Source organism: Oncorhynchus mykiss, chromosome 29 (genome assembly GCF_057628025.1).
Source record: "Oncorhynchus mykiss isolate SJ-2025 chromosome 29, ASM5762802v1, whole genome shotgun sequence".
NCBI lineage: Eukaryota > Metazoa > Chordata > Actinopteri > Salmoniformes > Salmonidae > Oncorhynchus > Oncorhynchus mykiss.
The window spans coordinates 845,147-870,914 of record NC_143050.1 but is presented as its reverse complement, the minus strand read 5'-3'; the positions used below and the strand labels follow the sequence as shown (position 1 = coordinate 870,914).

Here is a 25,768-nt window from a genome sequence, read left to right as displayed (position 1 = left end):
CTACGCAATCCGGTTCCGAGCTGGTCATGGGTGCACCTCAGCCACGTTCAAGGTCCTAAACGATATCATAAACGCCATCGATAAAAGACAGTATAGTGCAGCCGTCTTCATCGAACTGGCCAAGACTCTGTCAATCACCGTACTCATATCGGCAGACTCAACAGCCTTAGTTTCTCTAATGACTGCCTTGCCTGGTTCACCAACTACTTCTCAGACAGAGTTCAGTGTGTCAAATCGGAGGGCTTGTTGTCCGGACCTCTTGCAGTCTCTTTGTATATATCAATGATGTCGCTCTTACTCTTTGATCAACCTCTACGCCCATTCTGTATACATCTGGCCCTTCTTTGGACACTGTGTTAACACACATCCAGACGAGCTTCAACGCCATGCAACACTCATTCCGTGGCCTCCAACTGCTCTTATTGCGGGATTGCTGCCCGCACCCGCACGCCCGCCCGACTAGCATCACTACTCTGGACGGTTCTGAATTAGAATATGTGGACTATAAATACCTAGGCGTCTGGTTAGACTGTAAACTCTCCTTCCAGACTCATATTAAGCACCTCCAATCCAAAATTAAATCTAGAATCGGCTTCCAAATTCGCTACAAAGCCTCCTTCAGTCATGCTGCCAAAAATACCCTTGCAAAACTGACTATCCTACCGATCCTTGACTTCGGCGATGTCATTTACAAAATAGCCTCCAACACTCTACTCAGCAAATTAGATGCATTCTATAACAGTGCCATCCGTTTTGTCACCAAAGCCCCATATACTACCCACCACTGCGACCTATATGCTCTCGTTGGCTGGTCCTCGCTACATTTTCATTGCCAAACCCACTGGCTCCAGGTCATCTATAAGTCTTTGCTAGGTAAAGCCCGCCTTATGTCAGCTCACTGGTCGCCATAGCAGCACCCACCCGTGTCACGTGCTCCAGCAGGTATATTTCACTGGTCATCCCCAAAGCCAACACCTCCTTTGGCCGCCTTTCCTTCCAGTTCTCTGCTGCCAATGACTGGAATGAATTGCAAAGATCACTGAAGTTGGAGACTTATATCTCCCTCACTAACTTTAAGCGGCAGCTGTCAGAGCAGCTTACCGATCGCTGCAGCTGTACACAGTCCATCTGTAAATAGCCCATCTGTAAATAGCCCATCCAACCAACTACCTACCTCATCCCCATATTTGCTTTTGTTTTTCTGCCCTTTTGCACCCCAGTATTTCTACTTGCACATCATCATCTGCACATATATCACTCCAGTGTAAATTGCTATATTGTAATTACTTCGCCACTATTGGCCTATTTATTGCCTTACCTCCTTATTTAATTTGCACACACTGTATACAGATGATTCTATTGTGTTATTGACTGTACATTTGTTTATCCCATGTGTAACTCTGTGTTGTTGTTTTTGTCGCACTGCTTTGCTTTATCTTGGCCATGTCGCAGTTGTAAATGAGAACTTGTTCTCAACTGGCCTACCTGGTTAAATAAAGGTGAAATAAAAAGAATGTATAAACAAATCTGTATGAACATAACAAGTTCAACAACTGAGACACAAACTGAACAAGTTCCACAGACATGTGACTAACAGAAATGGAATAATGTGTCCCTGAAAAAAGGGGGTGGGGTCAAAATCAAAAGCAACAGTCAGTATTTGGCCACCAGCTGCGTTAAGTACTGCAGTGCATCTCCTCCTCATGGACTGCACCAGATTTGCCAGTTCTTGCTGTAAGATGTTACCCCACTCTTCCAACAAGGCACCTGCAAGTTCCCGGACATTTCTTGAGGGAATGGCCCTAGCCCTCACCCTCCGATCCAACAGGTCCCAGACATTTCAGGGAGGAATGGCCCTAGCCCTCAACCTCCGATCCAACAGGTCCCAGACGTGCTCAATGGGATTGAGATCCGGGCTCTTTGCTGGCCATGGCAGAACACTGACATTCCTGTCTTGCAGGAAATCACACACAGAACGAGCAGTATGGATGGTGACATTGTCATGCTGGAGGGTCATGTCAGGATGAGTCTGCAGGAAGGGTACCGCATGTCTTCCCTGAAACACACAGAGTTGAAATTGCCTGCAATGACAACAAGCTCAGTCCGATGATGCTGTGACACTCCGCCCCAGACCATGACGGACTCTCCACCTCCAAATTGATCCCGCTCCAGAGTACAGGTCTCGGTGTAACACTCATTTCTTCGACGATAAACGCGAATCCGACCATCACCCCTGGTGAGACAAAACCGTGACTCGTCAATGAAGAGCACTTTCTGCCAGTCCTGTCTGCTCCAGCGACGGTGGGTTTGTGTCCATAGGCGACGTTGTTGCTGGTGATGTCTGGTGAGGACCTGCCTTACAACAGGCCTACAAGCCCTCAGTCCAGCCTCTCTCAGCCTATTGCAGACAGTCTGAGCACTGATGGAGAGATTGTGCGTTCCTGGTGTAACTTGGGCAGTTGTTGTTTCCATCCTGTACCTGTCCCGCAGGTGTGATGTTCGGATGTACCGATCCTGTGCAGGTGTTGTTACACGTGGTCTGCCACTGCGAGGACGATCAGCTGTCCGTCCTGTCTCCCTGTAGCTGTCTTAGGCGTCTCACAGTACGGATATTGCAATTTATTGCCCTGGCCACATCTGCAGTCCTCATGCCTCCTTGCAGCATGCCTAAGGCATGTTCACACAGATGAGCAGGGACCCTGGGCATCTTTCTTTTGGTGTTTTACAGAGTCAGTAGAAAGGCCTCTTTAGTGTCCTAAGTTTTCTTAAATGTGACCTTAATTGCCTACCGTCTGTAAGCTGTTAGTGTCTTAACGACCGTTCCACAGGTGCATATTCATTAATTGTTTATGGTTCATTGAACAAGCATGGGAAACAGTGTTTAAACCCTTTACAATGAAGATCTGTGAAGTTATTTTGATTTTTATGAATTATCTTTGAAAGACAGGGACCTGAAAAATATACTTTTTATTTTTTGTTGAGTTTAAATGGGAGATACAACCATCCCAGCTCTGCAGATTTTGCTGCGAAGAGACAGAATCATTAGATCATTTGTTTTGGTACTGTCCATATGTAACATGTCATTCCTGGTTCTGGAATGGCAAAAGAATTGCAACATTTACCTGGAGCTAACTCTGCAGAGTGATTGAATAAGTCATAGTCAATTTATCAATAATATAGTAATACTTTTTGCAAAATGTTTTATCTTTCATTTATAATCTGTAGAAACTATGAGAATAGAAAGGTTCAGACGTTTTGTGAAGCATCACAGTACACTGGGAAAATATATGGCACATAGAGATCAAAACTGGACGGTGTTCAGAGATAGATGGGAGGGGTTGAGGGGAGCTGAAGGATGGGACTGGATGGTGTTTAGAGATAGATGGGAGGGGTTGAATGGAGCTGAAGAATGGGACTGGATGGTGTTTAGAGATAGATGGGAGGGGTTGAATGGAGCTGAAGGATGGGACTGGATGGTGGTCAGAGATAGATGGGAGGGGTTGAGGGGAGCGGGAGGATGGGACTGGATGGTGTTAAGAGATAGATGGGAGGGGTTGAATGGAGCTGAAGAATGGGACTGTATGGTGTTTAGAGATAGATGGGAGGGGTTGAATGGAGCTGAAGGATGGGACTGGATGGTGGTCAGAGATAGATGGGAGGGGTTGAGGGGAGCTGAAGGATGGGACTGGATGGTGTTAAGAGATAGATGGGAGGGGTTGAGTGGAGCTGAAGGATGGAACTGGATGGTGTTAAGAGATAGATGGGAGGGGTTGAATGGAGCTGAAGAATGGGACTGGATGGTGTTTAGAGATAGATGGGAGGGGTTGAGGGGAGCTGAAGGACTGGATGGTGTTCAGAGATAGATGGGAGGGGTTAAGGGGAGCTGAAGGATGGGACTAAAAACAACAAGATAACTAATGTAAAATATAGTGGGTCCATAAAATGTATATAGTCGGTATTAACTGGAAGTAGAAGCCTAAGTGTTGTTGTCCATTAGTTTACTCCAATTAGGGGAGGGGTGTTGGGTTAGGGTAATATAATAAAGGAATATATATTTACAAAACAGCATATATGGGGGATTGGAAATGGTGCATTACATTGATGGAAGCTATAATACAATGTTACAGTTGATCTAAAAAACCTTGGTGAGAGACCACAGACACACGTTGCTCCTTCCATATATTTATTGATCATCAGCATCATGTTATGGGTATGACTGTCACTGCCAGGGACTAGGGTGTTTGTCAGGATCTAGAAAGGAGCAAAGTTAGAGGAAGACCTGCCTCAGTCTTCTGAAAACCTAATGGATAGAGTTTTATTTTTCACACACACACACACACACACACACACACACATACAGTACACACACACACACAGACAAATACACACGCGTGACCATGGCCCTGGAGATGTGAAACCTGCTGAGGATGCAGATGTGACCAAAGGTTCCGCTTTGGTTCCAGTTCCCTGAGGACATAACACCTCCTTTCCCTCTCTCTCTCTCTCTGTTTCTCTCTCTCTCTCTCTCTCTTGCTCTCTCTCTCTCTCTTGCTCTCTCTCTCTCTCTCTCTCTCTCTCTCTCTCTCTCTCTCTCTGTGACTCTGTCTCTCGCTCTCTCTCTGTCTGTCTCCTCAGACTACAATCACACAGCATACAGTATTGTACAGTATTGTGCATCTTCTCTACTGCAGGTAAGTCTGTTTTATCTGAGATATAACCGGATATAACCTGTTATAATATATTCACTTCTGTCCTCTGCTGCTGTAGTTTGTGTCACAACAGTTGAACTGAACTTGTTGATAAAGTTGTTAAATCAGTATGACTTTCTGTCTTTGGATATACACAGGTTTTTGTGTTGTAGACATAATTAAAAACAAATTTCAGCTGGTGTTGATCGTTTTAGCTCTCCTCTCCTCTCCTCTCCTCTCCTCTCCTCTCCTCTCCTCTCTTCTACTCTACTTTTCTCCTGTACCGTCTCTTCTCAACTCTCCACGCTTTCCTCTCTCCTCTCTTTTCCAGGTCTCTATTCAGTGGTTGCTATGGTCTGTTTTTGCATTGCTATGGGAGCTATGCTCTCATTGGCTCTGCCTGACCTGGTTACCATGGAGACGTGTACATCGGCGGGGACGCCTGGACTGCATGGTTTCCCAGGGTTACCAGGAAGGGACGGACGAGATGGAGAGACGGGGGAGAAGGGAGTGCCAGGTACACCCACCCACCCACCCACCCACCCACCTGGTACATTCAAGCTTCAATGCCATACAACTCTCCTTCCGTGGCCTCCAATTGCTCTTAAATACAAGTAAAACTAAATGCATGCTCTTCAACCGATCGCTACCTGTACCTACCCGCCTGCCCAACATTACTACTCTGGACGGCTCTGACTTAGAATACGTGGACAACTACAAATACTTAGGTGTTTGGTTAGACTGTAAACTCTCCTTCCAGACCCATATCAAACATCTCCAATCCAAAGTTAAATCTAGAATTGGCTTCCTATTTCGCAACAAAGCATCCTTCACTCATGCTGCCAAACATACCCTTGTAAAACTGACCATCCTACCAATCCTCAACTTTGGCGATGTCATTTACAAAATAGCCTCCAATACCCTACTCAACAAATTGGATGCAGTCTATCACAGTGGAATCCGTTTTGTCACCAAAGCCCCATATACTACCCACCATTGCGACCTGTACGCTCTCGTTGGCTGGCTCTCGCTTCATACTCGTCGCCAAACCCACTGGCTCCATGTCATCTACAAGACCCTGCTAGGTAAAGTCCCCCCTTATCTCAGCTCGCTGGTCACCATTGCATCTCCCACCTGTAGCACACGCTCCAGCAGGTATATCTCTCTAGTCACCCCCAAAACCAATTCTTTCTTTGGCCGCCTCTCCTTCCAGTTCTCTGCTGCCAATGACTGGAACGAACTACAAAAATCTCTGAAACTGGAAACACTTATCTCCCTCACTAGCTTTAAGCACAAACTGTCAGAGCAGCTCACAGATTACTGCACCTGTACATAGCCCACCTATAATTTAGCCCAAACAACTACTTCTTTCCCTACTGTATTTAATTAATTAATTTATTTTGCTCCTTTGCACCCCATTATTTTTATTTCTACTTTGCACATTCTCCCATTGCAAATCTACCATTCCAGTGTTTTACTTGTTATATTGTATTTACTTTGCCACCATGGCCTTTTTGCCTTTACCTCCCTTATCTCACCTCATTTGCTCACATCGTATATAGACTTGTTTATACTGTATTATTGACTGTATGTTTGTTTTACTCCATGTGTAACTCTGTGTCGTTGTATGTGTCAAACTGCTTTGCTTTATCTTGGCCAGGTCGCAATTGTAAATGAGAACTTGTTCTCAACTTGCCTACCTGGTTAAATAAAGGTGAAATAAATAAATAAATAAATAAATAAATTCCAGGGTACATGATCACATCTCAAAACGTTCCCTCTTCTGTCCAGGTGTTGTATCTGGACCAGGCCAGATACCAGAGGGGGGCCAGAAGGGGGAGCCGGGTGTGAAGGGAGCGGTTGGGAAGCTAGGTCGTAGTGGTGTGAGAGGAGATAAGGGATCCCCAGGGTCAGAGGGACCCCGGGGAGAGCCAGGGGAGTCGGGCTCAGCAGGGTCTCTGTTCCATTCTGCCTTCAGCGTGGCCAGAGGTACCGCCAGCCCTCCAGAGAAGGCCAGCCCCATCAGATTTACCTCTGTTATCACTGATGTTAACAAGGACTACAACACAGAGACTGGACGCTTCAGGTAATGCCGAGCTACACAACTTTCTAAATCCTAACATTGCTGAGGCTCTCACAATGACCGCCTCTCCTGTAGTTCTGTCTTGCCAACGTACGTAGTGGTGCGCACATAAGTCTTCTCTTGGTTCTGAGGATTCTCAATACCAAGCTCTTAACGTAGCTAGAACGAGCTGTGACGAGTCAGACATTCACGCTTGCCACACAAAGTTGAAATATCTAGCCAATACATTTTGAATTGAATATCATTGCCTGTGAATATCAGAGTTGTAACCATTCGACACACTGGCTAAAGCAAATACCCATAGTGCTCTTCTAGTACACACGTCTCCACATTCTGGGGGAAACAACGGCATCATCTCACTGGCTTCTTTTCTGAGCTCTCATTGGCTATCGCTGTTCTCAAAACGTGTCGTTACATATATCACACTACAAGAGCATTGCAGATTTGAACATTTTGGGCCGTGTGGGACTGCTCAAAAAGGGGATCGTAGCCCTCAGCATCTCTGACCTGCTATGTGCTGTCTGCATGGCCGAGTAGGCAACAACATTGGGATTTTGTCTCTGATCTTAAAAATGTGTCTAGGAAAGTTCAAATCAGGGCCAAAATCATGTAGTGTATACGCCTCGTCTGACTGTCCTTTCAATGCTGAGAGCCCGTACCGCAGCATTTAATGTCAGCAGAATGAACCCCGGTGGCTCGCAACGTGTAAGTCAAGCAGATACGAGCTCCGCAAATCCATTAGTGCTGCAAAAAGACAATAGACTCAAACTTGAATTGATGTTCGACAACAAAGACTTGCGACACGTGGCAAGGACTGAAGACTTTGACTGCAAAGATGAATCCAGCTGTGTGGTGCCCACCGAAGCCTCCCTCCCAGACGAGTTTAACACATTCTATTCCCGCTTCGAGGCAGACAACACCGAGACATCCAGGAAGACTCTCGCTGCTCCAGACGACCAGGTGCTTTCCCTCTCCGTGACTGACGTGAGGAAAACTCTCAAAAGAGTGAATACTCACAAAGCTGCCGGCTCAGATGACATCTCTGACCGCATCCTCAGAATGTGTGATGACCAGCTGGCTGGCGTCTTCTCGGACATCTTCAACCTGTCCCTGTCCCAGTCTGTAGTCCCCACTTGCTTCAAGGAGACATGCCCCGTCACGCTTCAAGGAGACACTCCCTGTCACGCTGACCTGGTCATCATGAAGTGCTTCGAGAGGCTGGTCATAGCCCACATCAAGGCCAGCATGCCAGGCACACTGGACACACTAGTGAGGAGGGAACATGCTCCGTTCCACATCAACAGGACTGCAGTAGAGAGAGTCAGCAGTTTGAAGTACCTTGGCGTCCACATTGGCATCCACATTACCAAGGACTTGTCATGGACCAACAACACGACCACTCTGGTCAAGAGGGGGCAACAGTGTCTCTAGTTCTTAAGGCGGTGAAGATATTATGCATGCCGCCCCAGGTCCTCTCCAAATACTACTGCTGCACCATCGAGAGCATCCTGACCAGTTGCATCACAGCCTGGTACGGGAATTGCTCCGTCCACAATTGCAAGGCCCTCCAGTGGGTGGTGAAGACCATGCTCCCACACATCCAGGACAACTACTTGAAATGGTGCCTGAGGAAGGCACCCAGCATCATCACACACCCCCCACCCACACAGATATCCACTCATCCCCACACATACAGATATCCACTCATCCCCACCCACACACAGATATCTACTCATCCCCACCCACCCACACAGATATCCACCCCCCCACACACACACACACACACACACCAAATCACATGTATTCATAAAGCCCTTCTTACATCAGCTGATATCTCAAAGTGCTGTACAGAAACCCAGCCTAAAACCCCAAACAGCAAGTAATGCAGGTGTAGAAGCACAGTGGCTAGGAAAAACTCCATAGAAAGGCAGGAACCTAGAGAGGAACCAGGCTCTGGGGGATGCTACACACACATCACAACTGATGCTACCAGACTGGTATTATGATATACTAAATACTGCACATTTTAAAAACGGGCCTTCCACCTCCTCCCCAATAGTGTAAATATTATACTATAAATTGTGCCTTTCTGTATTATACTGATGCTAAAATGTTTATTCTATTCTACTGAGCCATTTACTTTTTGTTCAAATTCTTAAATGTAATTATTTATTTTTGTTATTGCACTGTCACGAAGGAACCTGCAGTCAGTCAGCCAGCTAGTCAGTCAGTCAGTCAGCCAGCTAGTCAGCCAGCTAGTCAGTCAGTCAGTCAGCCAGCTAGTCAGTCAGTCAGTCAGCCAGCTAGTCAGTCAGTCAGTCAGCCAGCTAGTCAGCCAGCTAGTCAGTCAGTCAGTCAGCCAGCCAGCTAGTCAGCCAGCTAGTCAGTCAGTCAGTCAGCCAGCTAGTCAGTCAGTCAGTCAGTCAGCCAGCTAGTCAGCCAGCCAGCTAGTCAGCCAGCTAGTCAGTCAGTCAGTCAGCCAGCTAGTCAGTCAGTCAGTCAGTCAGCCAGCTAGTCAGCCAGCCAGCTAGTCAGCCAGCTAGTCAGTCAGTCAGTCAGCCAGCTAGTCAGTCAGTCAGTCAGTCAGCCAGCTAGTCAGCCAGCTAGTCAGTCAGTCAGTCAGCCAGCTAGTCAGTCAGTCAGTCAGTCAGGCAGCTAGTCAGTCAGTCAGTCAGCCAGCTAGTCAGTCAGTCAGCCAGCTAGTCAGTCAGTCAGTCAGTCAGCCAGCTAGTCAGCCAGCTAGTCAGTCAGTCAGTCAGCCAGCTAGTCAGCCAGCTAGTCAGTCAGTCAGCCAGCTAGTCAGTCAGTCAGTCAGTCAGCCAGCTAGTCAGTCAGTCAGCCAGCTAGTCAGTCAGTCAGTCAGTCAGTCAGCCAGCTAGTCAGTCAGTCAGTCAGTCAGTCAGTCAGTCAGTCAGCCAGCTAGTCAGTCAGTCAGTCAGTCAGTCAGCCAGCTAGTCAGTCAGTCAGCCAGCTAGTCAGTCAGTCAGTCAGCTAGTCAGTCAGTCAGTCAGTCAGCCAACTAGTCAGTCAGTCAGCCAGCTAGTCAGTCAGTCAGTCAGCTAGTCAGTCAGTCAGTCAGTCAGTCAGTCAGTCAGCCAGCTAGTCAGTCAGTCAGCCAGCTAGTCAGTCAGTCAGTCAGCTAGTCAGTCAGTCAGTCAGTCAGCCAGCTAGTCAGTCAGTCAGTCAGGCAGCTTGTCAGTCCGTTTGTCTATCCATCCACCCATCCTCTCTCTGGCTGTAGGTGCCGCGTGCCGGGGACGTACTACTTTGTGTACCACGCGTCGTCTGAGGAGAGACTGTGTCTGGTGTTCAAACTGGATGGAACCAGTCTGGCCTCCTTCTGTGACCTGACGTACGGGGGCACGAAGAGACAGGTACACACACACACACACACACACACACACACACACACACACACACACACACACACACACACACACACACACACACACACACACACACACGCGCACGCACACACACACACACACACACACACACACACACACACACACACACACACACACACACACACACACACACACACACACAGACACACACACACGCACAAACACACACGCAAGAACACACAAGCAAGAACACACACGCAAGAACACACACGCACACATGCACAAACACAATGTTAACCCTTCCCTCTCCTCTCCCTCCCTCTCCCTATCCCTCTCCTCCTCTTTTCTTCTCCCCTCTCCCGCTCCTCTCCTCCCCCTCTCCTCCCCCTCTCCTCCCCCTCTCCTCCCGTCTCCAGGTGAGTTCGGGGGGTCTGGCTACGTACTTGAAGAAGGATCAGGAGGTGTGGTTAGAGACCAACGATTACAACGGCATGACGGGAAAACCTGAAGGGAACAGTCTCTTCTCTGGCTTCCTGCTCCACTCTCACTAACCTGAAGGGAACAGTCTCTTCTCTGGCTTCCTGCTCTACTCTCACTAACCTGAAGGGAACAGTCTCTTCTCTGGCTTCCTGCTCTACCCTCACTAACCTGAAGGGAACAGTCTCTTCTCTGGCTTCCTGTCTACACTCACAAACCTGAAGGGAACAGTCTCTTCTCTGGCTTCCTGCTCTACCCTCACTAACCTGAAGGGAACAGTCACTCCTCTGGCTTCCTGTGATTACCCTCACTAACCTGAAGGGAACAGTCTCTTCTCTGGCTTCCTGCTCTACCCTCACTAACCTGAAGGGAACAGTCTCTTCTCTGGCTTCCTGCTCTACCCTCACTAACCTGAAGGGAACAGTCACTCCTCTGGCTTCCTGCGATTACCCTCACTAACCTGAAGGGAACAGTCTCTTCTCTGGCTTCCTGCTCTACCCTCACTAACCTGAAGGGAACAGTCTCTTCTCTGGCTTCCTGCTCTACCCGCACTAACCTGAAGGGAACAGTCACTCCTCTGGCTTCCTGCTCTACCCTCACTAACCTGAAGGGAACAGTCTCTCCTCTGGCTTCCTGCGATTACCCTCACTAACCTGAAGGGAACAGTCTCTTCTCTGGCTTCCTGCTCTCCTCTCACTAACCTGAAGGGAACAGTCTCTTCTCTGGCTTCCTGCTCTACCCTCACTATATATATATCTCTCTCTATCCCTCCATCCATCCATCCAATCAATCAATCAATCAATTAATGAATTACTTAATAATGTACTTCTATTATTCTGTTTTGAACAATAAAGGCGTTTTAACTCATGAGTTTTGGTGTTGTTATTATCCATTGCTTTAACGGCATTTTGATTAAATGAATCAAGGTCAACTGTGTTTTTATGCTGAACAGGAACAATCTCCATGTTTACCGTTGTGATCTTCACCAGGGTTAGATCAAATACATTTCAATTCCAGTAAATTCAGAAAGTTTCCTCATTTTAAACCATTCAACAGAATTGGTATTGTGATTTCAGTGTACTTCCTGAATTGACTGGAATTTAAATAGAATTGTCCCAACCCTGCAATCCACGATGCTGTGTTTCAAACGGAACCCTATTCCCTATGTAGTGCACTACTTTAGACCAGAGCCCTATGGAACACTATTCCCTATATAGTGCACTACTTTGGACCAGAGACCAACGGCCCCTATTCCCTATATAGTGCACTACTTTAAACCACAGACCTATGGCTCTTATTCCCAATATAGTGCACTACTTTAAACCACAGACCTATGGCCCCTATTCCCAATATAGTGCACTACTTTAAACCACAGACCTATGGCCCCTACTCCCTATATAGTGCACTACTTTAGAACAGAGCCCATGGCCCCTACTCCCTATATAAGGCACTACTTTAGAACAGAGCCCATGGCCCCTATTCCTTATATAGTGCACTACGTTAGAACAGAGCCCATGGCCCCTATTCCCTATATAGTGCACTACTTTAAACCACAGACCTATGGCCCCTATTCCCTATATAGTGCACTACTTTAGAACAGAGCCCATGGCCCCTACTCCCTATATAGTGCACTACTTTAGAATTGAGCAAAACTAGAGAAGCTGTTCGACTGCTGACAGTGTGTTTGTGAGAGGTGCAAAAAAATCTAATCAAATTGTATTTGTCACATACACGTGTTTAGCAGATGTTATTGAGGGTGGAGCAAAATGTTTGTGTTTCCAGCTCCAACAGTGCAGTAACACCTAGCTAAATGCTTGTGTTCCTAGCTCCAACAGTGCAGTAATACCTAGCTAAATGCTTGTGTTCCTAACTCCAACAGTGCAGTAATACCTAGCTAAATGCTTGTGTTCCTAACTCCAACAGTATAGTAACACCTAGCTAAATGCTTGTGTTCCTAACTCCAACAGTGCAGTAACACCTAGCTAAATGTTTGTGTTCCTAACTCCAATAGTGCAGTAACACCCAGCTAAATGCTTGTGTTCCTAACTCCAACAGTGCAGTAACACCTAGCTAAATGCTTGTGTTCCTAACTCCAACAGTATAGTAACACCTAGCTAAATGCTTGTGTTCCTAGCTCCAACAGTGCAGTAACACCCAGCTAAATGCTTGTGTTCCTAACTCCAACAGTGCAGTAATACCTAGCTAAATGCTTGTGTTCCTAACTCCAACAGTGCAGTAACACCTAGCTAAATGCCTGTGTTCCTAACTCCAACAGTATAGTAACACCTAGCTAAATGCCTGTGTTCCTAACTCCAACAGTGCAGTAATACCTAGCTAAATGCTTGTGTTCCTAACTCCAACAGTATAGTAACACCTAGCTAAATGCTTGTGTTCCTAACTCCAACAGTGCAGTAACACCTAGCTAAATGCTTGTGTTCCTAACTCCAACAGTGCAGTAACACCTAGCTAAATGCTTGTGTTCCTAACTCCAACAGTGCAGTAACACCTAGCTAAATGCTTGTGTTCCTAACTCCAACAGTGCAGTAACACTTAGCTAAGTAATTGTGTTCCTAACTCCAACAGTATAGTAACACCTAGCTAAATGCTTGTGTTCCTAACTCCAACAGTGCAGTAACACCTAGCTAAATGCTTGTGTTCCTAACTCCAACAGTGCAGTAACACTTAGCTAAGTGTCTGTGTTCCTAACTCCAACAGTGCAGTAACACCTAGCTAAATGCTTGTGTTCCTAACTCCAATAGTGCAGTAACACCCAGCTAAATGCTTGTGTTCCTAACTCCAACAGTGCAGTAACACCTAGCTAAATGCTTGTGTTCCTAACTCCAACAGTATAGTAACACCTAGCTAAATGCTTGTGTTCCTAGCTCCAACAGTGCAGTAACACCCAGCTAAATGCTTGTGTTCCTAACTCCAACAGTATAGTAACACCTAGCTAAATGCATGTGTTCCTAGCTCCAACAGTGCAGTAACACACAGCTAAATGCTTGTGTTCCTAACTCCAACAGTGCAGTAATACCTAGCTAAATGCTTGTGTTCCTAACTCCAACAGTATAGTAACACCTAGCTAAATGCTTGTGTTCCTAACTCCAACAGTGCAGTAATACCTAGCTAAATGCTTGTGTTCCTAACTCCAACAGTATAGTAACACCTAGCTAAATGCTTGTGCTCCTAGCTCCAACAGTGCAGTGATACCTAGCTAAATGCTTGTGTTCCTAACTCCAACAGTGCAGTAACACCTAGCTAAATGTTTGTGTTCCTAGCTCCAGCATAATAATAATACCTAGCTAAAAGCTTGTGTTTCTAGCTCCAACATTGCAGTGATACCTAGCTAAAAGCTTGTGTTTATAGCTCCAACAGTATAGTAATATCTAACAAGTAATATATAATCATTTCACAACAACGTTCACAATACACACAAATCCAAAGTAAAGGAATGGAATTAAGAATATATACATATTTGGATGAGCAATGTCAGAGTGGCATAGACTAGGATACAGTAGAATAGGATATAATGCAGTGTATACAAATGAGATGAGTAATGCAAAATATGTAAACATTATTAAAGTGACTAGTATTCCATTATTAAAGTGGCCAGTGATTTATAGCCTATAGGTAGCAGCCTCTAATGTGCTAGTGATGGCTATTTAACAGTCTGATGGCCTTGAGATAAAAGCTGTTTTTCAGTCTCTCAGTCCCTGCTTTGATGCAGCTGTACTGACCTCGCCTTCTGGATGATAGCGGGGTGAACAGGCAGTGGCTCGAGTAGTTGTTGTCCTTGATTATCTTTTTGGCCTTCTTGTGACATCGGGTGGTGTAGGTGTCCTGGAGGGCAGGTAGTTTGCCCCCGGTGATGCACTGTGCAGACCGCACCACCCTCTGAGAGCCACTGCCTGTTCACCCCGTTATCAGGAAGTGCAGTTGCCGTACAAGGTGGTGATACAGCCCAACAGGATGCTCTCAATTGTACATCTGTAAAATTTTGTGAGGGTTTTAGGAGCCAAGTCAAATTTCTTCAGCCTCCTGAGGTTGAAGCGGCACTTTTGTGCCTTCTTCACCACACTGTCTGTGGGTGGACAATTTCTGTTTGTCAGTGGTGTGTACGCCAAGGAACTTGAAGCTTTCCACCTTCTCCAATGTGGTCTCGTCGATGTGGATAGGGGGGTACTCCCTCTGCTGTTTCTTGAAGTCCACGATCAGCTCCATTATTTTGTAGACATTGGGTGAAAGGCTATTTCCTGGCACCACACACTGAGTGCTGGTAATCAGGCCTACTACTGTTGTGTCATCTGCAAACTTGATGATTGAGTTGGAGGCGTGAGTAGCCACGCAGTCATGGGTTAACAGAGAGTACAGGAGGGGGCTGAGTGCGCACCCTTGTGGGGCCCCAGTGTTGAGGATCAGCAAAGTGGAGGTGTTGTTTCCTACCTTCACCACCTGGGGGCGGTCCGTCAGGACCCAGTTGCACAGAGCGGGGTTCAGACCAAGGGCCTCACGCTTAATGATGAGCTTGGAGGGTACTATGGTGTTGAATGCTGAGTTTTCAATGAACAGCATTCTTACATAGGTATTCCTCTTGTCTAAATGGGATATTGCAGTGTGGCGACTGAATCGTCTGTGAATCTGTTGGGGCGGTAAGCAAATTGAAGTGGGTCTAGGGTGTCAGGTAAGGTGAAGGTGATATGATCCTTGACTAGTCTCTCAAAGCACTTGATGATGACAGATGTGAGTGCTACGGGGCCAGAGTCATTTAGTTCCGTTACCTTTGCTTTCTTAGGTACAGGAACAGTGGTCTTGAAGCATGTGGGGACGGCAGACTGGGATAGGGAGAGATTGAATATGTCTGTAAACACTCCAGCTTGTTGGTCTGCGCTCTGAGGACGCGGCTAAGGATGCAGTCTGGGCCGGCAGCCTTGAGAGGGTTAATTCGCTTGACTTTCCTGGGATATGTGGGACGGTAGCGTCCCACCTCGCCAACAGCCAGTGAAATTGCAGGGCACCAAATTCAAAACAACAGAAATCCTATAATTAAAATTCCTCAAACATGCAAGTTTTTTACACCATTTTAATGATAAACTTGTTGTAAATCCAGCCACCGTGTCCGATTTCAAAAAGGCTTTACGACACACCAAACGATTATGTTAGGTCAGAGCCAAGTCACAGAAAAACACAGCCATTTTTCCAGCCAAGAGAGGAGTCACAAAAAGCAGAAATAGAGATAAAATGAATCACTAACCTTTGATGATCTTCTTCTGATGACACTCATAGGACTTCATGTTACACAATACATGTATGTTTTGTTCGATAAAGTTCATATTTATATCCAAAAATCATAGTTTACATTGGCGCGCTGCGTTCAGTAGTTCAAAAACATCTGGTGATTTTGCAGAGAGTCACATCAATTTACAGAAATACTCATAATAAACATTGCTAAAATATACAACTGTTATGCATGGAATTTTAGATCCACTTCTCCTTAATGTAACCGCTGTGTCAGATTTTTTTTAAACTTACCGGAAAAAACACACCATGCAATAATCTGAGTACAGCGCTAGTAGTAGTAGTAGCATGACCAATGTGTGTCAGTTGTCACCAGAGGGTTCTATTGGGTTCTGTTTTTGTGTCAGTTGTCACCAGAGGGTTCTGTTGGGTTCTGTATGTGTGTCAGTTGTCACCAGATGGTTCTGTTGGGTTCTGTTTTCATGTCAGTTGTCACCAGAGGGTTCTGTTGGGTTCTGTTTGCATGTCAGTTGTCACCAGAGGGTTCTGTTTGTGGCCTGGTATTCAGTATGACAGCTTTTCAGCTAAGGCCCTGTCTAGACTTGACAGTTCATGTAGCTTTAGTATTCTGGTAATCAATCAAATTTATTTATAAAGCCCTTCTTACATCTGCCGATGTCACAAAGTGCTGTACAGAAACCCATCTTAAACCCCAAACAGAAAGCATTGCAGATGTAGAAGCACGGGGGTTAGGAAAAACTCCCTAGAAAGGACAGATCTTAGGAAGAAATCTAGAGAGGAACCAGGCTCTGAGGGGTGGCCAGTCCTCTTCTGGCTGTGCCGGGTGGAGATTATAACAGAACATGGCAAAGATGTTCAAATGTTCATAGATGACCAACAGGGTCAAACAATAATAATCCTCTACTTTGAAAAGCCCTCTACAGTGGTTGTAGAGGGTGCAACAGGTCAGCACCTCAGGAGTAAATGTTAGTTGGCTTTTCAAAGCCGATCATTCAGAGTTAGAGACGGCAGGTTCAGTAGAGAGAGAGAGCCCAAAACAGAAGGTCCGGGACAAGGTAGCACGTCTGGTGAACCGATCAGGGTTCCATAGCTGCAGGCAAAACAGTTGAAACTGGAGCAGCAGCATGACCAGGTAGACTAGGGACAGCAAGGAGTCATCAGGCCAGGTAGTCCTGAGGCATGGTCCTAGGGCTCAGGTCCTCCGAGAGAAGAGAGAGAGAAAGAGAAAGAAAGAGAGAGAGAGAAAGAGAAAGAGAATTAGAGGGAGCATACATAAATTCACACAGGACACCGGATAAGACATGAGAAATACTCCAGATATAACAGATTGACCCTAGCCCCCCGACACATAAACTATTGCAGCATAAATACTGGAGGCTGGGACAGGAGGGGTCGGGAGAGACTGTGACCCCATCCAACGATACCCCCGGACAGGGCCAAACAGGCAGAATATATCCACACCCACTTTGCCAAGGCACAGCCCCCACAGCACTAGAGGGATATCTTCAACCACCAACCTACTACCCTGAGACAAGGTCAAGTATAGCCCACAAAGACCTCCCCCACTTCACGAACCCGCGAGGGTCGCCAACCAAGACAGGAAGATCACATCAGTGACTCAACCCATTTTTAGTGACGCACCCCTCCTAGGGACGGCATGGAGGAGCACAAGTAAGCCAGTGACTCAGCCCCTGTAATAGGGTTAGAGGCAGAGAATCCCAGTGGAGAGAGGGGAACCGGCCAGGCAGAGACAGCAAGGGCGGTTCGTCGCTCCAGTGCCTTTTCGTTCACCTTCACACCCCTGGGTCAGACTACACTCAATCATAGGACCTACTGAAGAGATGAGTCTTTAATAAAGACTTAAAGGTCGAAACCGAGTCTGCATCTCTAAAATGGATAGGCAGACCATTCCATAAAATGGAGCCCTATAGAAGAAAGCCCTGTCTCCAGCTGTTTGCTTAGAAATTCTTGGGACAATTATGAGGCCTGCGTCTTGTGACCGTAGCGTACTTGTAGGTATGTACGGCAGGACCAAATCGGAAAGATAGGTAAGAGAAAGCCCATGTAATGATTTGTAGGTTAGCAGTAAAACCTTGAACTCAGCCCATGCCTTAACAGGAAGCCAGTGTAGGGAGGCTAGCACTGGAGTAATGTGATAAAATGTTTTGATTCTAGTCAAGGTTCTGGCAGCCGTTTTTAGCACTAACTGATGTTTATTTAGTGCTTTATCCAGGTAGCCGGAAAGTAGAGCATTGCAGTAGTCTAACCTAGCAGTGACAAAAGCATGGATTCATTTTTCTGCATAATTTTTTGCCAGAAAGTATCAGATTTTTGCAATGTCACAAAGATGGAAAAAAGGTGTCCTTGAAATATTCTTGATATGTTCATCAAAAGAGAGATCAGGGTCCAGAGTAACGCCGAGGTCCTTCACAGTTTTATTTGAGACGACTGTACAACCATCAAGATTAATTGTCAGATCCAACAGAAGATTTTTTTTTTTTTCTAGAGATCTAGAAACTAGCATCTCTGTTTTGTCCGAGTATAAAAGTAAAACATTTGCCGCAATCCACTTCCTCATGTCTGAAACAGAGGCTTCCAGGGTAGGCAATTTTGGGGATTCACCATGTTTCATTGAAATGTGTGTCGTCTGCACAGCAGTGAAAGTTGACATCACCAAGAGGTAGAATATATAGTGAAAACAATAATGGTCCTAAAACGGAGCCTTGAGGAATATCGGAGCCTTGAGGAATATCGAAACGCACTATTGATTTGTCAGAGGACAAACAGAGATGAACTGATGTGTTTCCGACAGATAAGATCCAAACCAAGCAAGGACTTGTCCTCATAGACTAATATGGGTTTCCAATCTCTCCAATGTGATGATCGATGGTGTCAAAAGTGGTACTAAGTTCTTGGCGCAAAAGTGCAGACGTAGAGCCTTGGTCTGACACCATTAAAAGTAAATGTACCACCATTACAAATGCGGCCTCTTGTACTATGATGGTCTAAAACCAGATTGGAGCATTTCGTATTGATTATTTGCCTTCAGGAAGGCAGTGAGTTGCTGTGTAACAGCTTTTTCAAAAACATTTGAAAGTTAACATTCATTGCTATACAGACGATACACAACTGTACATTTCGGTGTTCCTCAAGGTTCCGTTTTAGGACCACTATTGTTTTCACTGTATATTTTACCTCTTGGTGATGTCATTTGGAAACATAATGTTAACTTTCACTGCTATACAGACGATACACAGCTGTACATTTCGATGAAACTGTGAATCCCCAAAATTTCCCTCCCTGGAAGCCTTTAAAATGTTTTTGAAAAAGCTGTATACATTTTATATACATTGTTTGTCTTCAGGAAAGCAGTGAGTTGCTCTAACAGCTTTTTGTTAAATGTTGAGAGGAATGGGAGATTTGATATAGGCTGAAAGTTTAAAAAATATTTTCTGGGTCAAAGTTTGGCTTTTTCAAGAGAGGCTTTATTACTGCCACTTTTAGTGAGTTGGTGTCACGCCCTGACCATAGAGAGCCCTTGTTTCTCTATGGTGCTGTAGGTCAGGGCGTGACTCGGGGGTATTCTAGTTTATAATTTATATGTTGTGTTCTAGTTTATATTTTCTATGTTGGTGTTTTGTATGATTCCCAATTAGAGGCAGCTGGTAATTGTTGTCTCTAATTGGGGGATCATATTTAAGTAGCTATTTTTCCCACCTGTGTTTGTGGGATATTGTTTTGTGTTTGTGCATGTGCACCACGTAGTCACGTTTCGTTGTTCGTTTATTGTTTTGGTTATGCTGAAGTTTCACTTAGTAATAAAGATGTGGAACTCTACGTACGCTGTGCCTTGGTCCAGTTCTTATGACAACCGCGGGGGATATGGTCACTAGTGTAACCAGGAGGAGAGGCCTCATTTAACACAGTAAATTCATCAGGCTTAAACCATGTTTCAGTCAGGCCAATCACATCAAGATTATGATCAGTGATTAGTTCATTAACTATAACTGCCTTGGAAGTGAGGGATCTAACATTAAGTAACCCTACTTTGAGATGTGAGATATCACAATCTCTTTCAATAATGACAGGAATGGAGGAGGTCTTTATTCCAGTGAGATTGCTAAGGTGAACACCGCCATGTTTAGTTTTATGGCCCAACCTAGATCGAGGCATAGACACAGTCTCAATCGGGAAAGCTGAGCTGACTACACTGACTGTGCTAGTGGCAGACTCCACTAACAGCCTGCTGCCTGGCCTGCACCCTATTTCATTGTGGAGCTAGATGAGTTAGAGACCTGTCTATGTTGGTAGATAAGATAGGATGGAGTCCAGCTAGGATGGAGTCTGTCACTCCTCAACAGGCCAGGCTTGGTATTGTTTGTGGGTGAGTCCCAGAAAGAGGGCCAATTATCTACAAATTCTATATTTTGGGAGGGGAAGAAAACCGTTTTCAACCAGTGATTGAGTTGTGAGACTCTGCTGTAGAGCTCATCACTCCCCCTAACTGGGAGGGGGCCAGAAACTCTGCTATAGAGCTCATCACCCCCCCTAACTGGGAGGGGGCCAGAGCTTCTGCTGTAGAGCTCATCACTCCCTCTAACTGGGAGGGGGCCAGAGACTCTGCTATAGAGCTCATCACTCCCCCTAACTGGGAGGGGGCCAGAGACAATTACTCAATGCCGACACATCTTTCTAGCTGATTTACACGCTGAAGCTATGTTGCGCTTGGTGACCTCTGACTGTTTCATCCTAACATCGTTGGTGCCGACGTGGGTAACAATATCCCTATACTCTCTACACTCGCCAGTTTTAGCCTTAGCCAGCACCATCTTCAGATTAGCCTTTACGTCGGTAGCCCTGCCCCCTGGTAAACAGTGTATGATCGCTGGATGATTTGTTTTAAGTCTAATACTGCGGGTAATGGAGTCACCAATGACTAGGGTGTTCAATTTGTCAGAGCTAATGGTGGGAGGCTTCGACGTCTCAGACCCCATAACAGGAGGAGTGGAGACCAGAGAAGACTTGGACTCTGACTCTTATGACAACCGCAGGGGATATGGTCACTAGTGTTTCATGCTTAACGGGGAGAATCGGTTGAATGTTTCAGTCGGCTGAATGAGCGACACTGGTTAAGCATTCCTACAGCATTTCCTTCCAGAAGCCATGAGAAAGTTGGCCGGCTGCGGGGATCGTGCGAGGGGATTTATACTACTATCTGTACTTATTGGCGGGCATAGACGCTGTTTCATCTTTCCTACACTTAAATTACCCTTGCCTAAAGATTGCGTCTGAAGCTGGGCTTGCAGCATTGCTATCCTCGAAATAAGGAGATCGTTCTCCTGTATATTATGAGTACAGCGACTGCAATTAGAAAGCATCATGTACTACTTAGCTTCAGCTGGTGGAGGTCCTGACAAACCATGTCCAGATAAAGCATCATGTTAATGTTACTACTGGTTGGCTGGTGGAGGTCCTGTAGAACCACGTCCAGATAAAGCATCATGTTAATGTTACTACTGGTTGGCTGGTGGAGGTCCTGTAGAACCACGTCCAGATAAAGCATTATGTTAATGTTACTACTGGTTGGCTGGTGGAGGTCCTGTAGAACCACGTCCAGATAAAGCATCATGTTAATGTTACTACTGGTTGGCTGGTGGAGGTCCTGTAGAACCACGTCCAGATAAAGCATCATGTTAATGTTACTACTGGTTGGCTGGTGGAGGTCCTGTAGAACCACGTCCAGATAAAGCATCATGTTAATGTTACTACTGGTTGGCTGGTGGAGGTCCTGTAGAACCACGTCCAGATAAAGCATCATGTTAATGTTACTACTGGTTGGCTGGTGGAGGTCCTGTAGAACCACGTCCAGATAAAGCATCATGTTAATGTTACTACTGGTTGGCTGGTGGAGGTCCTGTAGAACCACGTCCAGATAAAGCATCATGTTAATGTTACTACTGGTTGGCTGGTGGAGGTCCTGTAGAACCACGTCCAGATAAAGCATCATGTTAATGTTACTGCTGGTTGGCTGGTGGAGGTCCTGTAGAACCACGTCCAGATGAAGCATCATGTTAATGTTACTACTGGTTGGCTGGTGGAGGTCCTGTAGAACCACGTCCAGATAAAGCATCATGTTAATGTTACTACTGGTTGGCTGGTGGAGGTCCTGTAGAACCACGTCCAGATAAAGCATCATGTTAATGTTACTACTGGTTGGCTGGTGGAGGTCCTGTAGAACCACGTCCAGATAAAGCATCATGTTAATGTTACTACTGGTTGGCTGGTGGAGGTCCTGTAGAACCACGTCCAGATAAAGCATCATGTTAATGTTACTACTGGTTGGCTGGTGGAGGTCCTGATGAATCACGTCCAGATAAAGCATCATGTTAATGTTACTACTGGTTGGCTGGTGGAGGTCCTGTAGAACCACGTCCAGATAAAGCATCATGTTAATGTTACTACTGGTTGGCTGGTGGAGGTCCTGTAGAACCACGTCCAGATAAAGCATCATGTTAATGTTACTACTGGTTGGCTGGTGGAGGTCCTGTAGAACCACGTCCAGATAAAGCGTCCGGGGTGAAAAAGGTCAATAAACAAAGTAGAGCGAGGAAAAAGTAAATAAAAATAAAACGGTAATAAAAAAGTACAAATCGTAAAGTTGGCAGGCAGCAAAGAAACGTCAGCAACAAACCGCACAGCAGCACGTAAACAAGTCTACAAGTTGTGACCGGAAATGACGATGTCTGGGTGTATTCTAAGAATTCATGTGAATTTGATAATACGATCATCCATTGATGTCTGTTTGTGCGGAGCTTGATTTGTAATGCCTAAAAATACAAATGTGAATGCTATGTAAGTAGAGAAAAGATATATGTACTACAGTACCAGTCTAAAGTTTTAGAACACCTACTCATTCAAGTTTTTTTTATTTAAAAAAAAAACTATTTTCTACATTGTAGACGACATCAAAACTATAAAATGACACATATGGAATCATGTAGTAACCAAAAAAATGATAAACAAATCAAAATCTTTTTTATATTTGAGATTCTTCAAAGTAGCCACCCTTTGCCTTGATGGCAACTTTTCATACTCTTGGCATTCTCTCAACCAGCATCATGAGGTAGTCACCTGGAATGCATTTCAATTAACAGGTGTGCCTTCTTAAAAGATAATTTGTGGAATTTCTTTCTTTCTTAATGTGTTTGAGCCAATCAGTTGTGTTGTGACAAGGTAGGGGTGGTTTACAGAAGATATGGTAAATTTGGTAAATGACCAAGTCCATATTATACAAAGAAAAATTACAGTCTATCATTAATTTAAGACATGAAGGTCAGTCAATACGGAACATTTGAAGAACTTTGAAAGTTTCTTCAAGTGCAGTCGCGAAAACCATCAAGCGCTATGATGAAACTGCCTCTCATGAGGACCGCCACAGGAAAGGAAGACCCAGAGTTACCTCTGCTGCAGAGGATAAGTTAATTAGAGTTAACTGCACCTCAGATTGCAGCCCAAATAAATGCTTTGAGTGTTGAAGTAACAGACACATCTCAACATCAACTTTTCAGAGGAGAATGCATGAATCAGGCCTTCGTGGTCTAATTGCTGATGATGGAGTGCTGAAACAGATGACCTAACCTCCACAATCACACGACCTCAACCCAATTGAGATGGTTTGGGATGAGTTGGACTGCAGAGTGAAGGAAAAGCAGCCAACAAGTGCTCAGCATATGTGGGAAGCATTCCTCATGAAGCTTGTGGAGAGAATGCCAAAAGTGTGCAAAGCTGTCATCAAGGCTACTTTGAAGAATCTAAAGTATAAAATATATTTTGATTGGTTTAACACTTTTTTGGTTACTACATGATTCCATATGTGTTATTTCATAGGTGTGACGTCTTCACTATTATTCAACAATGTAGTAAACAGTAAAAAATATAGGTGTGTCCAAATTTTTGACTGGTACTGTATGTAAAGAGTTGATGATTTTATGCAATTCTTCAACAGTCCTACAGGCTATGTGTCAGTGTGAATCTTGTCTCATATTTTCCCCTCTTTTTGGGGTATGACATTAATAATATTGCAGCTGTATAGCTAATAGGCTATGTGCTCAGGGGTATGACATTACAGCTGTATAGCTAATAGGCTATGTGTTCAGGGGTATGACATTACAGCTGTATAGCTAATAGGCTATGTGCTCAGGGGTATGACATTACAGCTGTATAGCTAATAGGCTATGTGTTCAGGGGTATGACATTACAGCTGTATAGCTAATAGGCTGTGTGTTCAGGGGTATGACATTACAGCTGTATGACCAATAGGCTATGTGTATGACATTAAAACCTCTTGACGCACCGATCCCTTTAGCGGGATAATTTTCTTCAACATCCGGTGAATTGCAGAAATTACTAAAAATATTTAATTTTCATGAAATCCCAAGTGCAATATACCAAAACACAGCTTAGCTTGTTGTTAATCCACCTGGCGTGTCAGATTAAAAAAAAAAAACTTTACGGTGAAAGCAAACCATGCGATTATGTGAGGACAGCTCTCAGCAGACAAAACATTACAAACAGCTAGCAGCAAAGTAGATTGGTCACGAAAGTCAGAAAAGCAATAAAATTAATAGCTTACCTTTGATGATCTTCGTATGTTTGCACTCACGAGACTCCCAGTTACACAATAAATGTTGTTTTGTTTCATAAAGATTCTCTTTATCTCCAAAAACCTCCATTTGGTTGGCGCATTTTGTTTAGTAATCCGCTCATGCAGGACACGAAGGGCAGACGAAAATTCCAAATAGTATCCGTAAAGTTCGTAGAAACATGTCAAATGTTTTTTATAATCAATCCTCAGGTTGTTTTTACAATAAATAATCGATAATATTTCAACCGGACGGTAGCTTTTTCAATAGAAGAGAGAAAGAAAAGGTCTCGCTCCAGGCGCGCGCATGAACAAATCTAAGGACATCTGGCTATCCACTGACGCGATGTGATCACTCTCGCTCATTTTTCAGAATAAAAGCCTGAAACTATGTCTAAAGACTGTTCATACCTTGTGGAAGCCATAGGGAAAGGAATCTGGTTGATATCCCTTTAAATGGAGGCTTGCAATGGAAAAGAGAGGGTTCAGAAAAGCAGCACTTCCTGGTTGGATTTTCTTCAGGTTTTCGCCTACAATATCAGTTCTGTTATACTCACAGACAATATTTTGACAGTTTTGGAAACTTTAGATTGTTTTCTATCCTAATCTGCCAATTATATGCATATTCTAGCTTCTGGGTCTGAGAAAGAGGCAGGTTACTTTAGGCACGTTTTTCATCCAAACATCAAAATACTGCCCCCTAGCCTCAAGAGGTTTTAATAACATTACAGCTGTATAGCTAATAGGCTATGTGTTCAGGGGTATGACATTACATCTGTATAGCTAATAGGCTATGTGTGTGTAGATGGACTGAGTTGAACGAACATACAGCTGCCAAGGTGATAATGGCTGGGGTCATTTCGGCTTCTTTCTGCTGTTCTCCAAACAGCATTTAGAGGCTTTTAACCATGGTTGAGGTCCTGTATATTCTGACTAAAACCCTGGTTGAGGTCCTGTATATTTTGACTAAAACTGAAACCCTGGTTGAGGTCCTGTATATTATGACTAAAACCCTGGTTGAGGTCTTATATTCTGACTAAAACCCTGGTTGAGGTCTTATATTCTGACTAAAACCCTGGTTGAGGTCCTGTATAGAACAATCTTACAATTATCTACTTCGGTTTAGATACAAGCATCATGTAACTTCTAACACAAGACAACCCTGGTTGAGGTCCTGTATATTCTGACTAAAACCAAGCATCATGTAACCTCTAACACAAGACAACCCTGGTTGAGGTCCTGTATATTCTGACTAAAACCAAGCATCATGTAACCT

The 25,768-nt window shown here is 44.9% G+C and overlaps 1 protein-coding gene across 2 annotated transcripts; it reads left to right on the top strand.

The window, feature by feature from the left end:
- The first annotated feature begins 4,258 nt into the window (after positions 1-4,258).
- Positions 4,259-11,465, top strand: c1qc (complement C1q C chain). Of its 2 annotated transcripts, none has more exons than XM_036967927.2 (5): positions 4,259-4,691; positions 5,020-5,205; positions 6,480-6,774; positions 10,013-10,145; positions 10,535-11,465. In XM_036967927.2, the coding sequence occupies exons 2-5, from the start codon at positions 5,040-5,042 to the stop codon at positions 10,667-10,669; spliced, it is 729 nt and encodes a 242-aa protein (XP_036823822.1). In that variant the 5' UTR covers positions 4,259-4,691; positions 5,020-5,039; the 3' UTR covers positions 10,670-11,465. The 2 variants fall into 2 exon arrangements, with proteins under 2 accessions (XP_036823822.1, XP_036823823.1); XM_036967928.2 differs by having other exon boundaries at positions 4,598-4,691; positions 5,032-5,205.
- Positions 11,466-25,768: the final 14,303 nt, after the last annotated feature.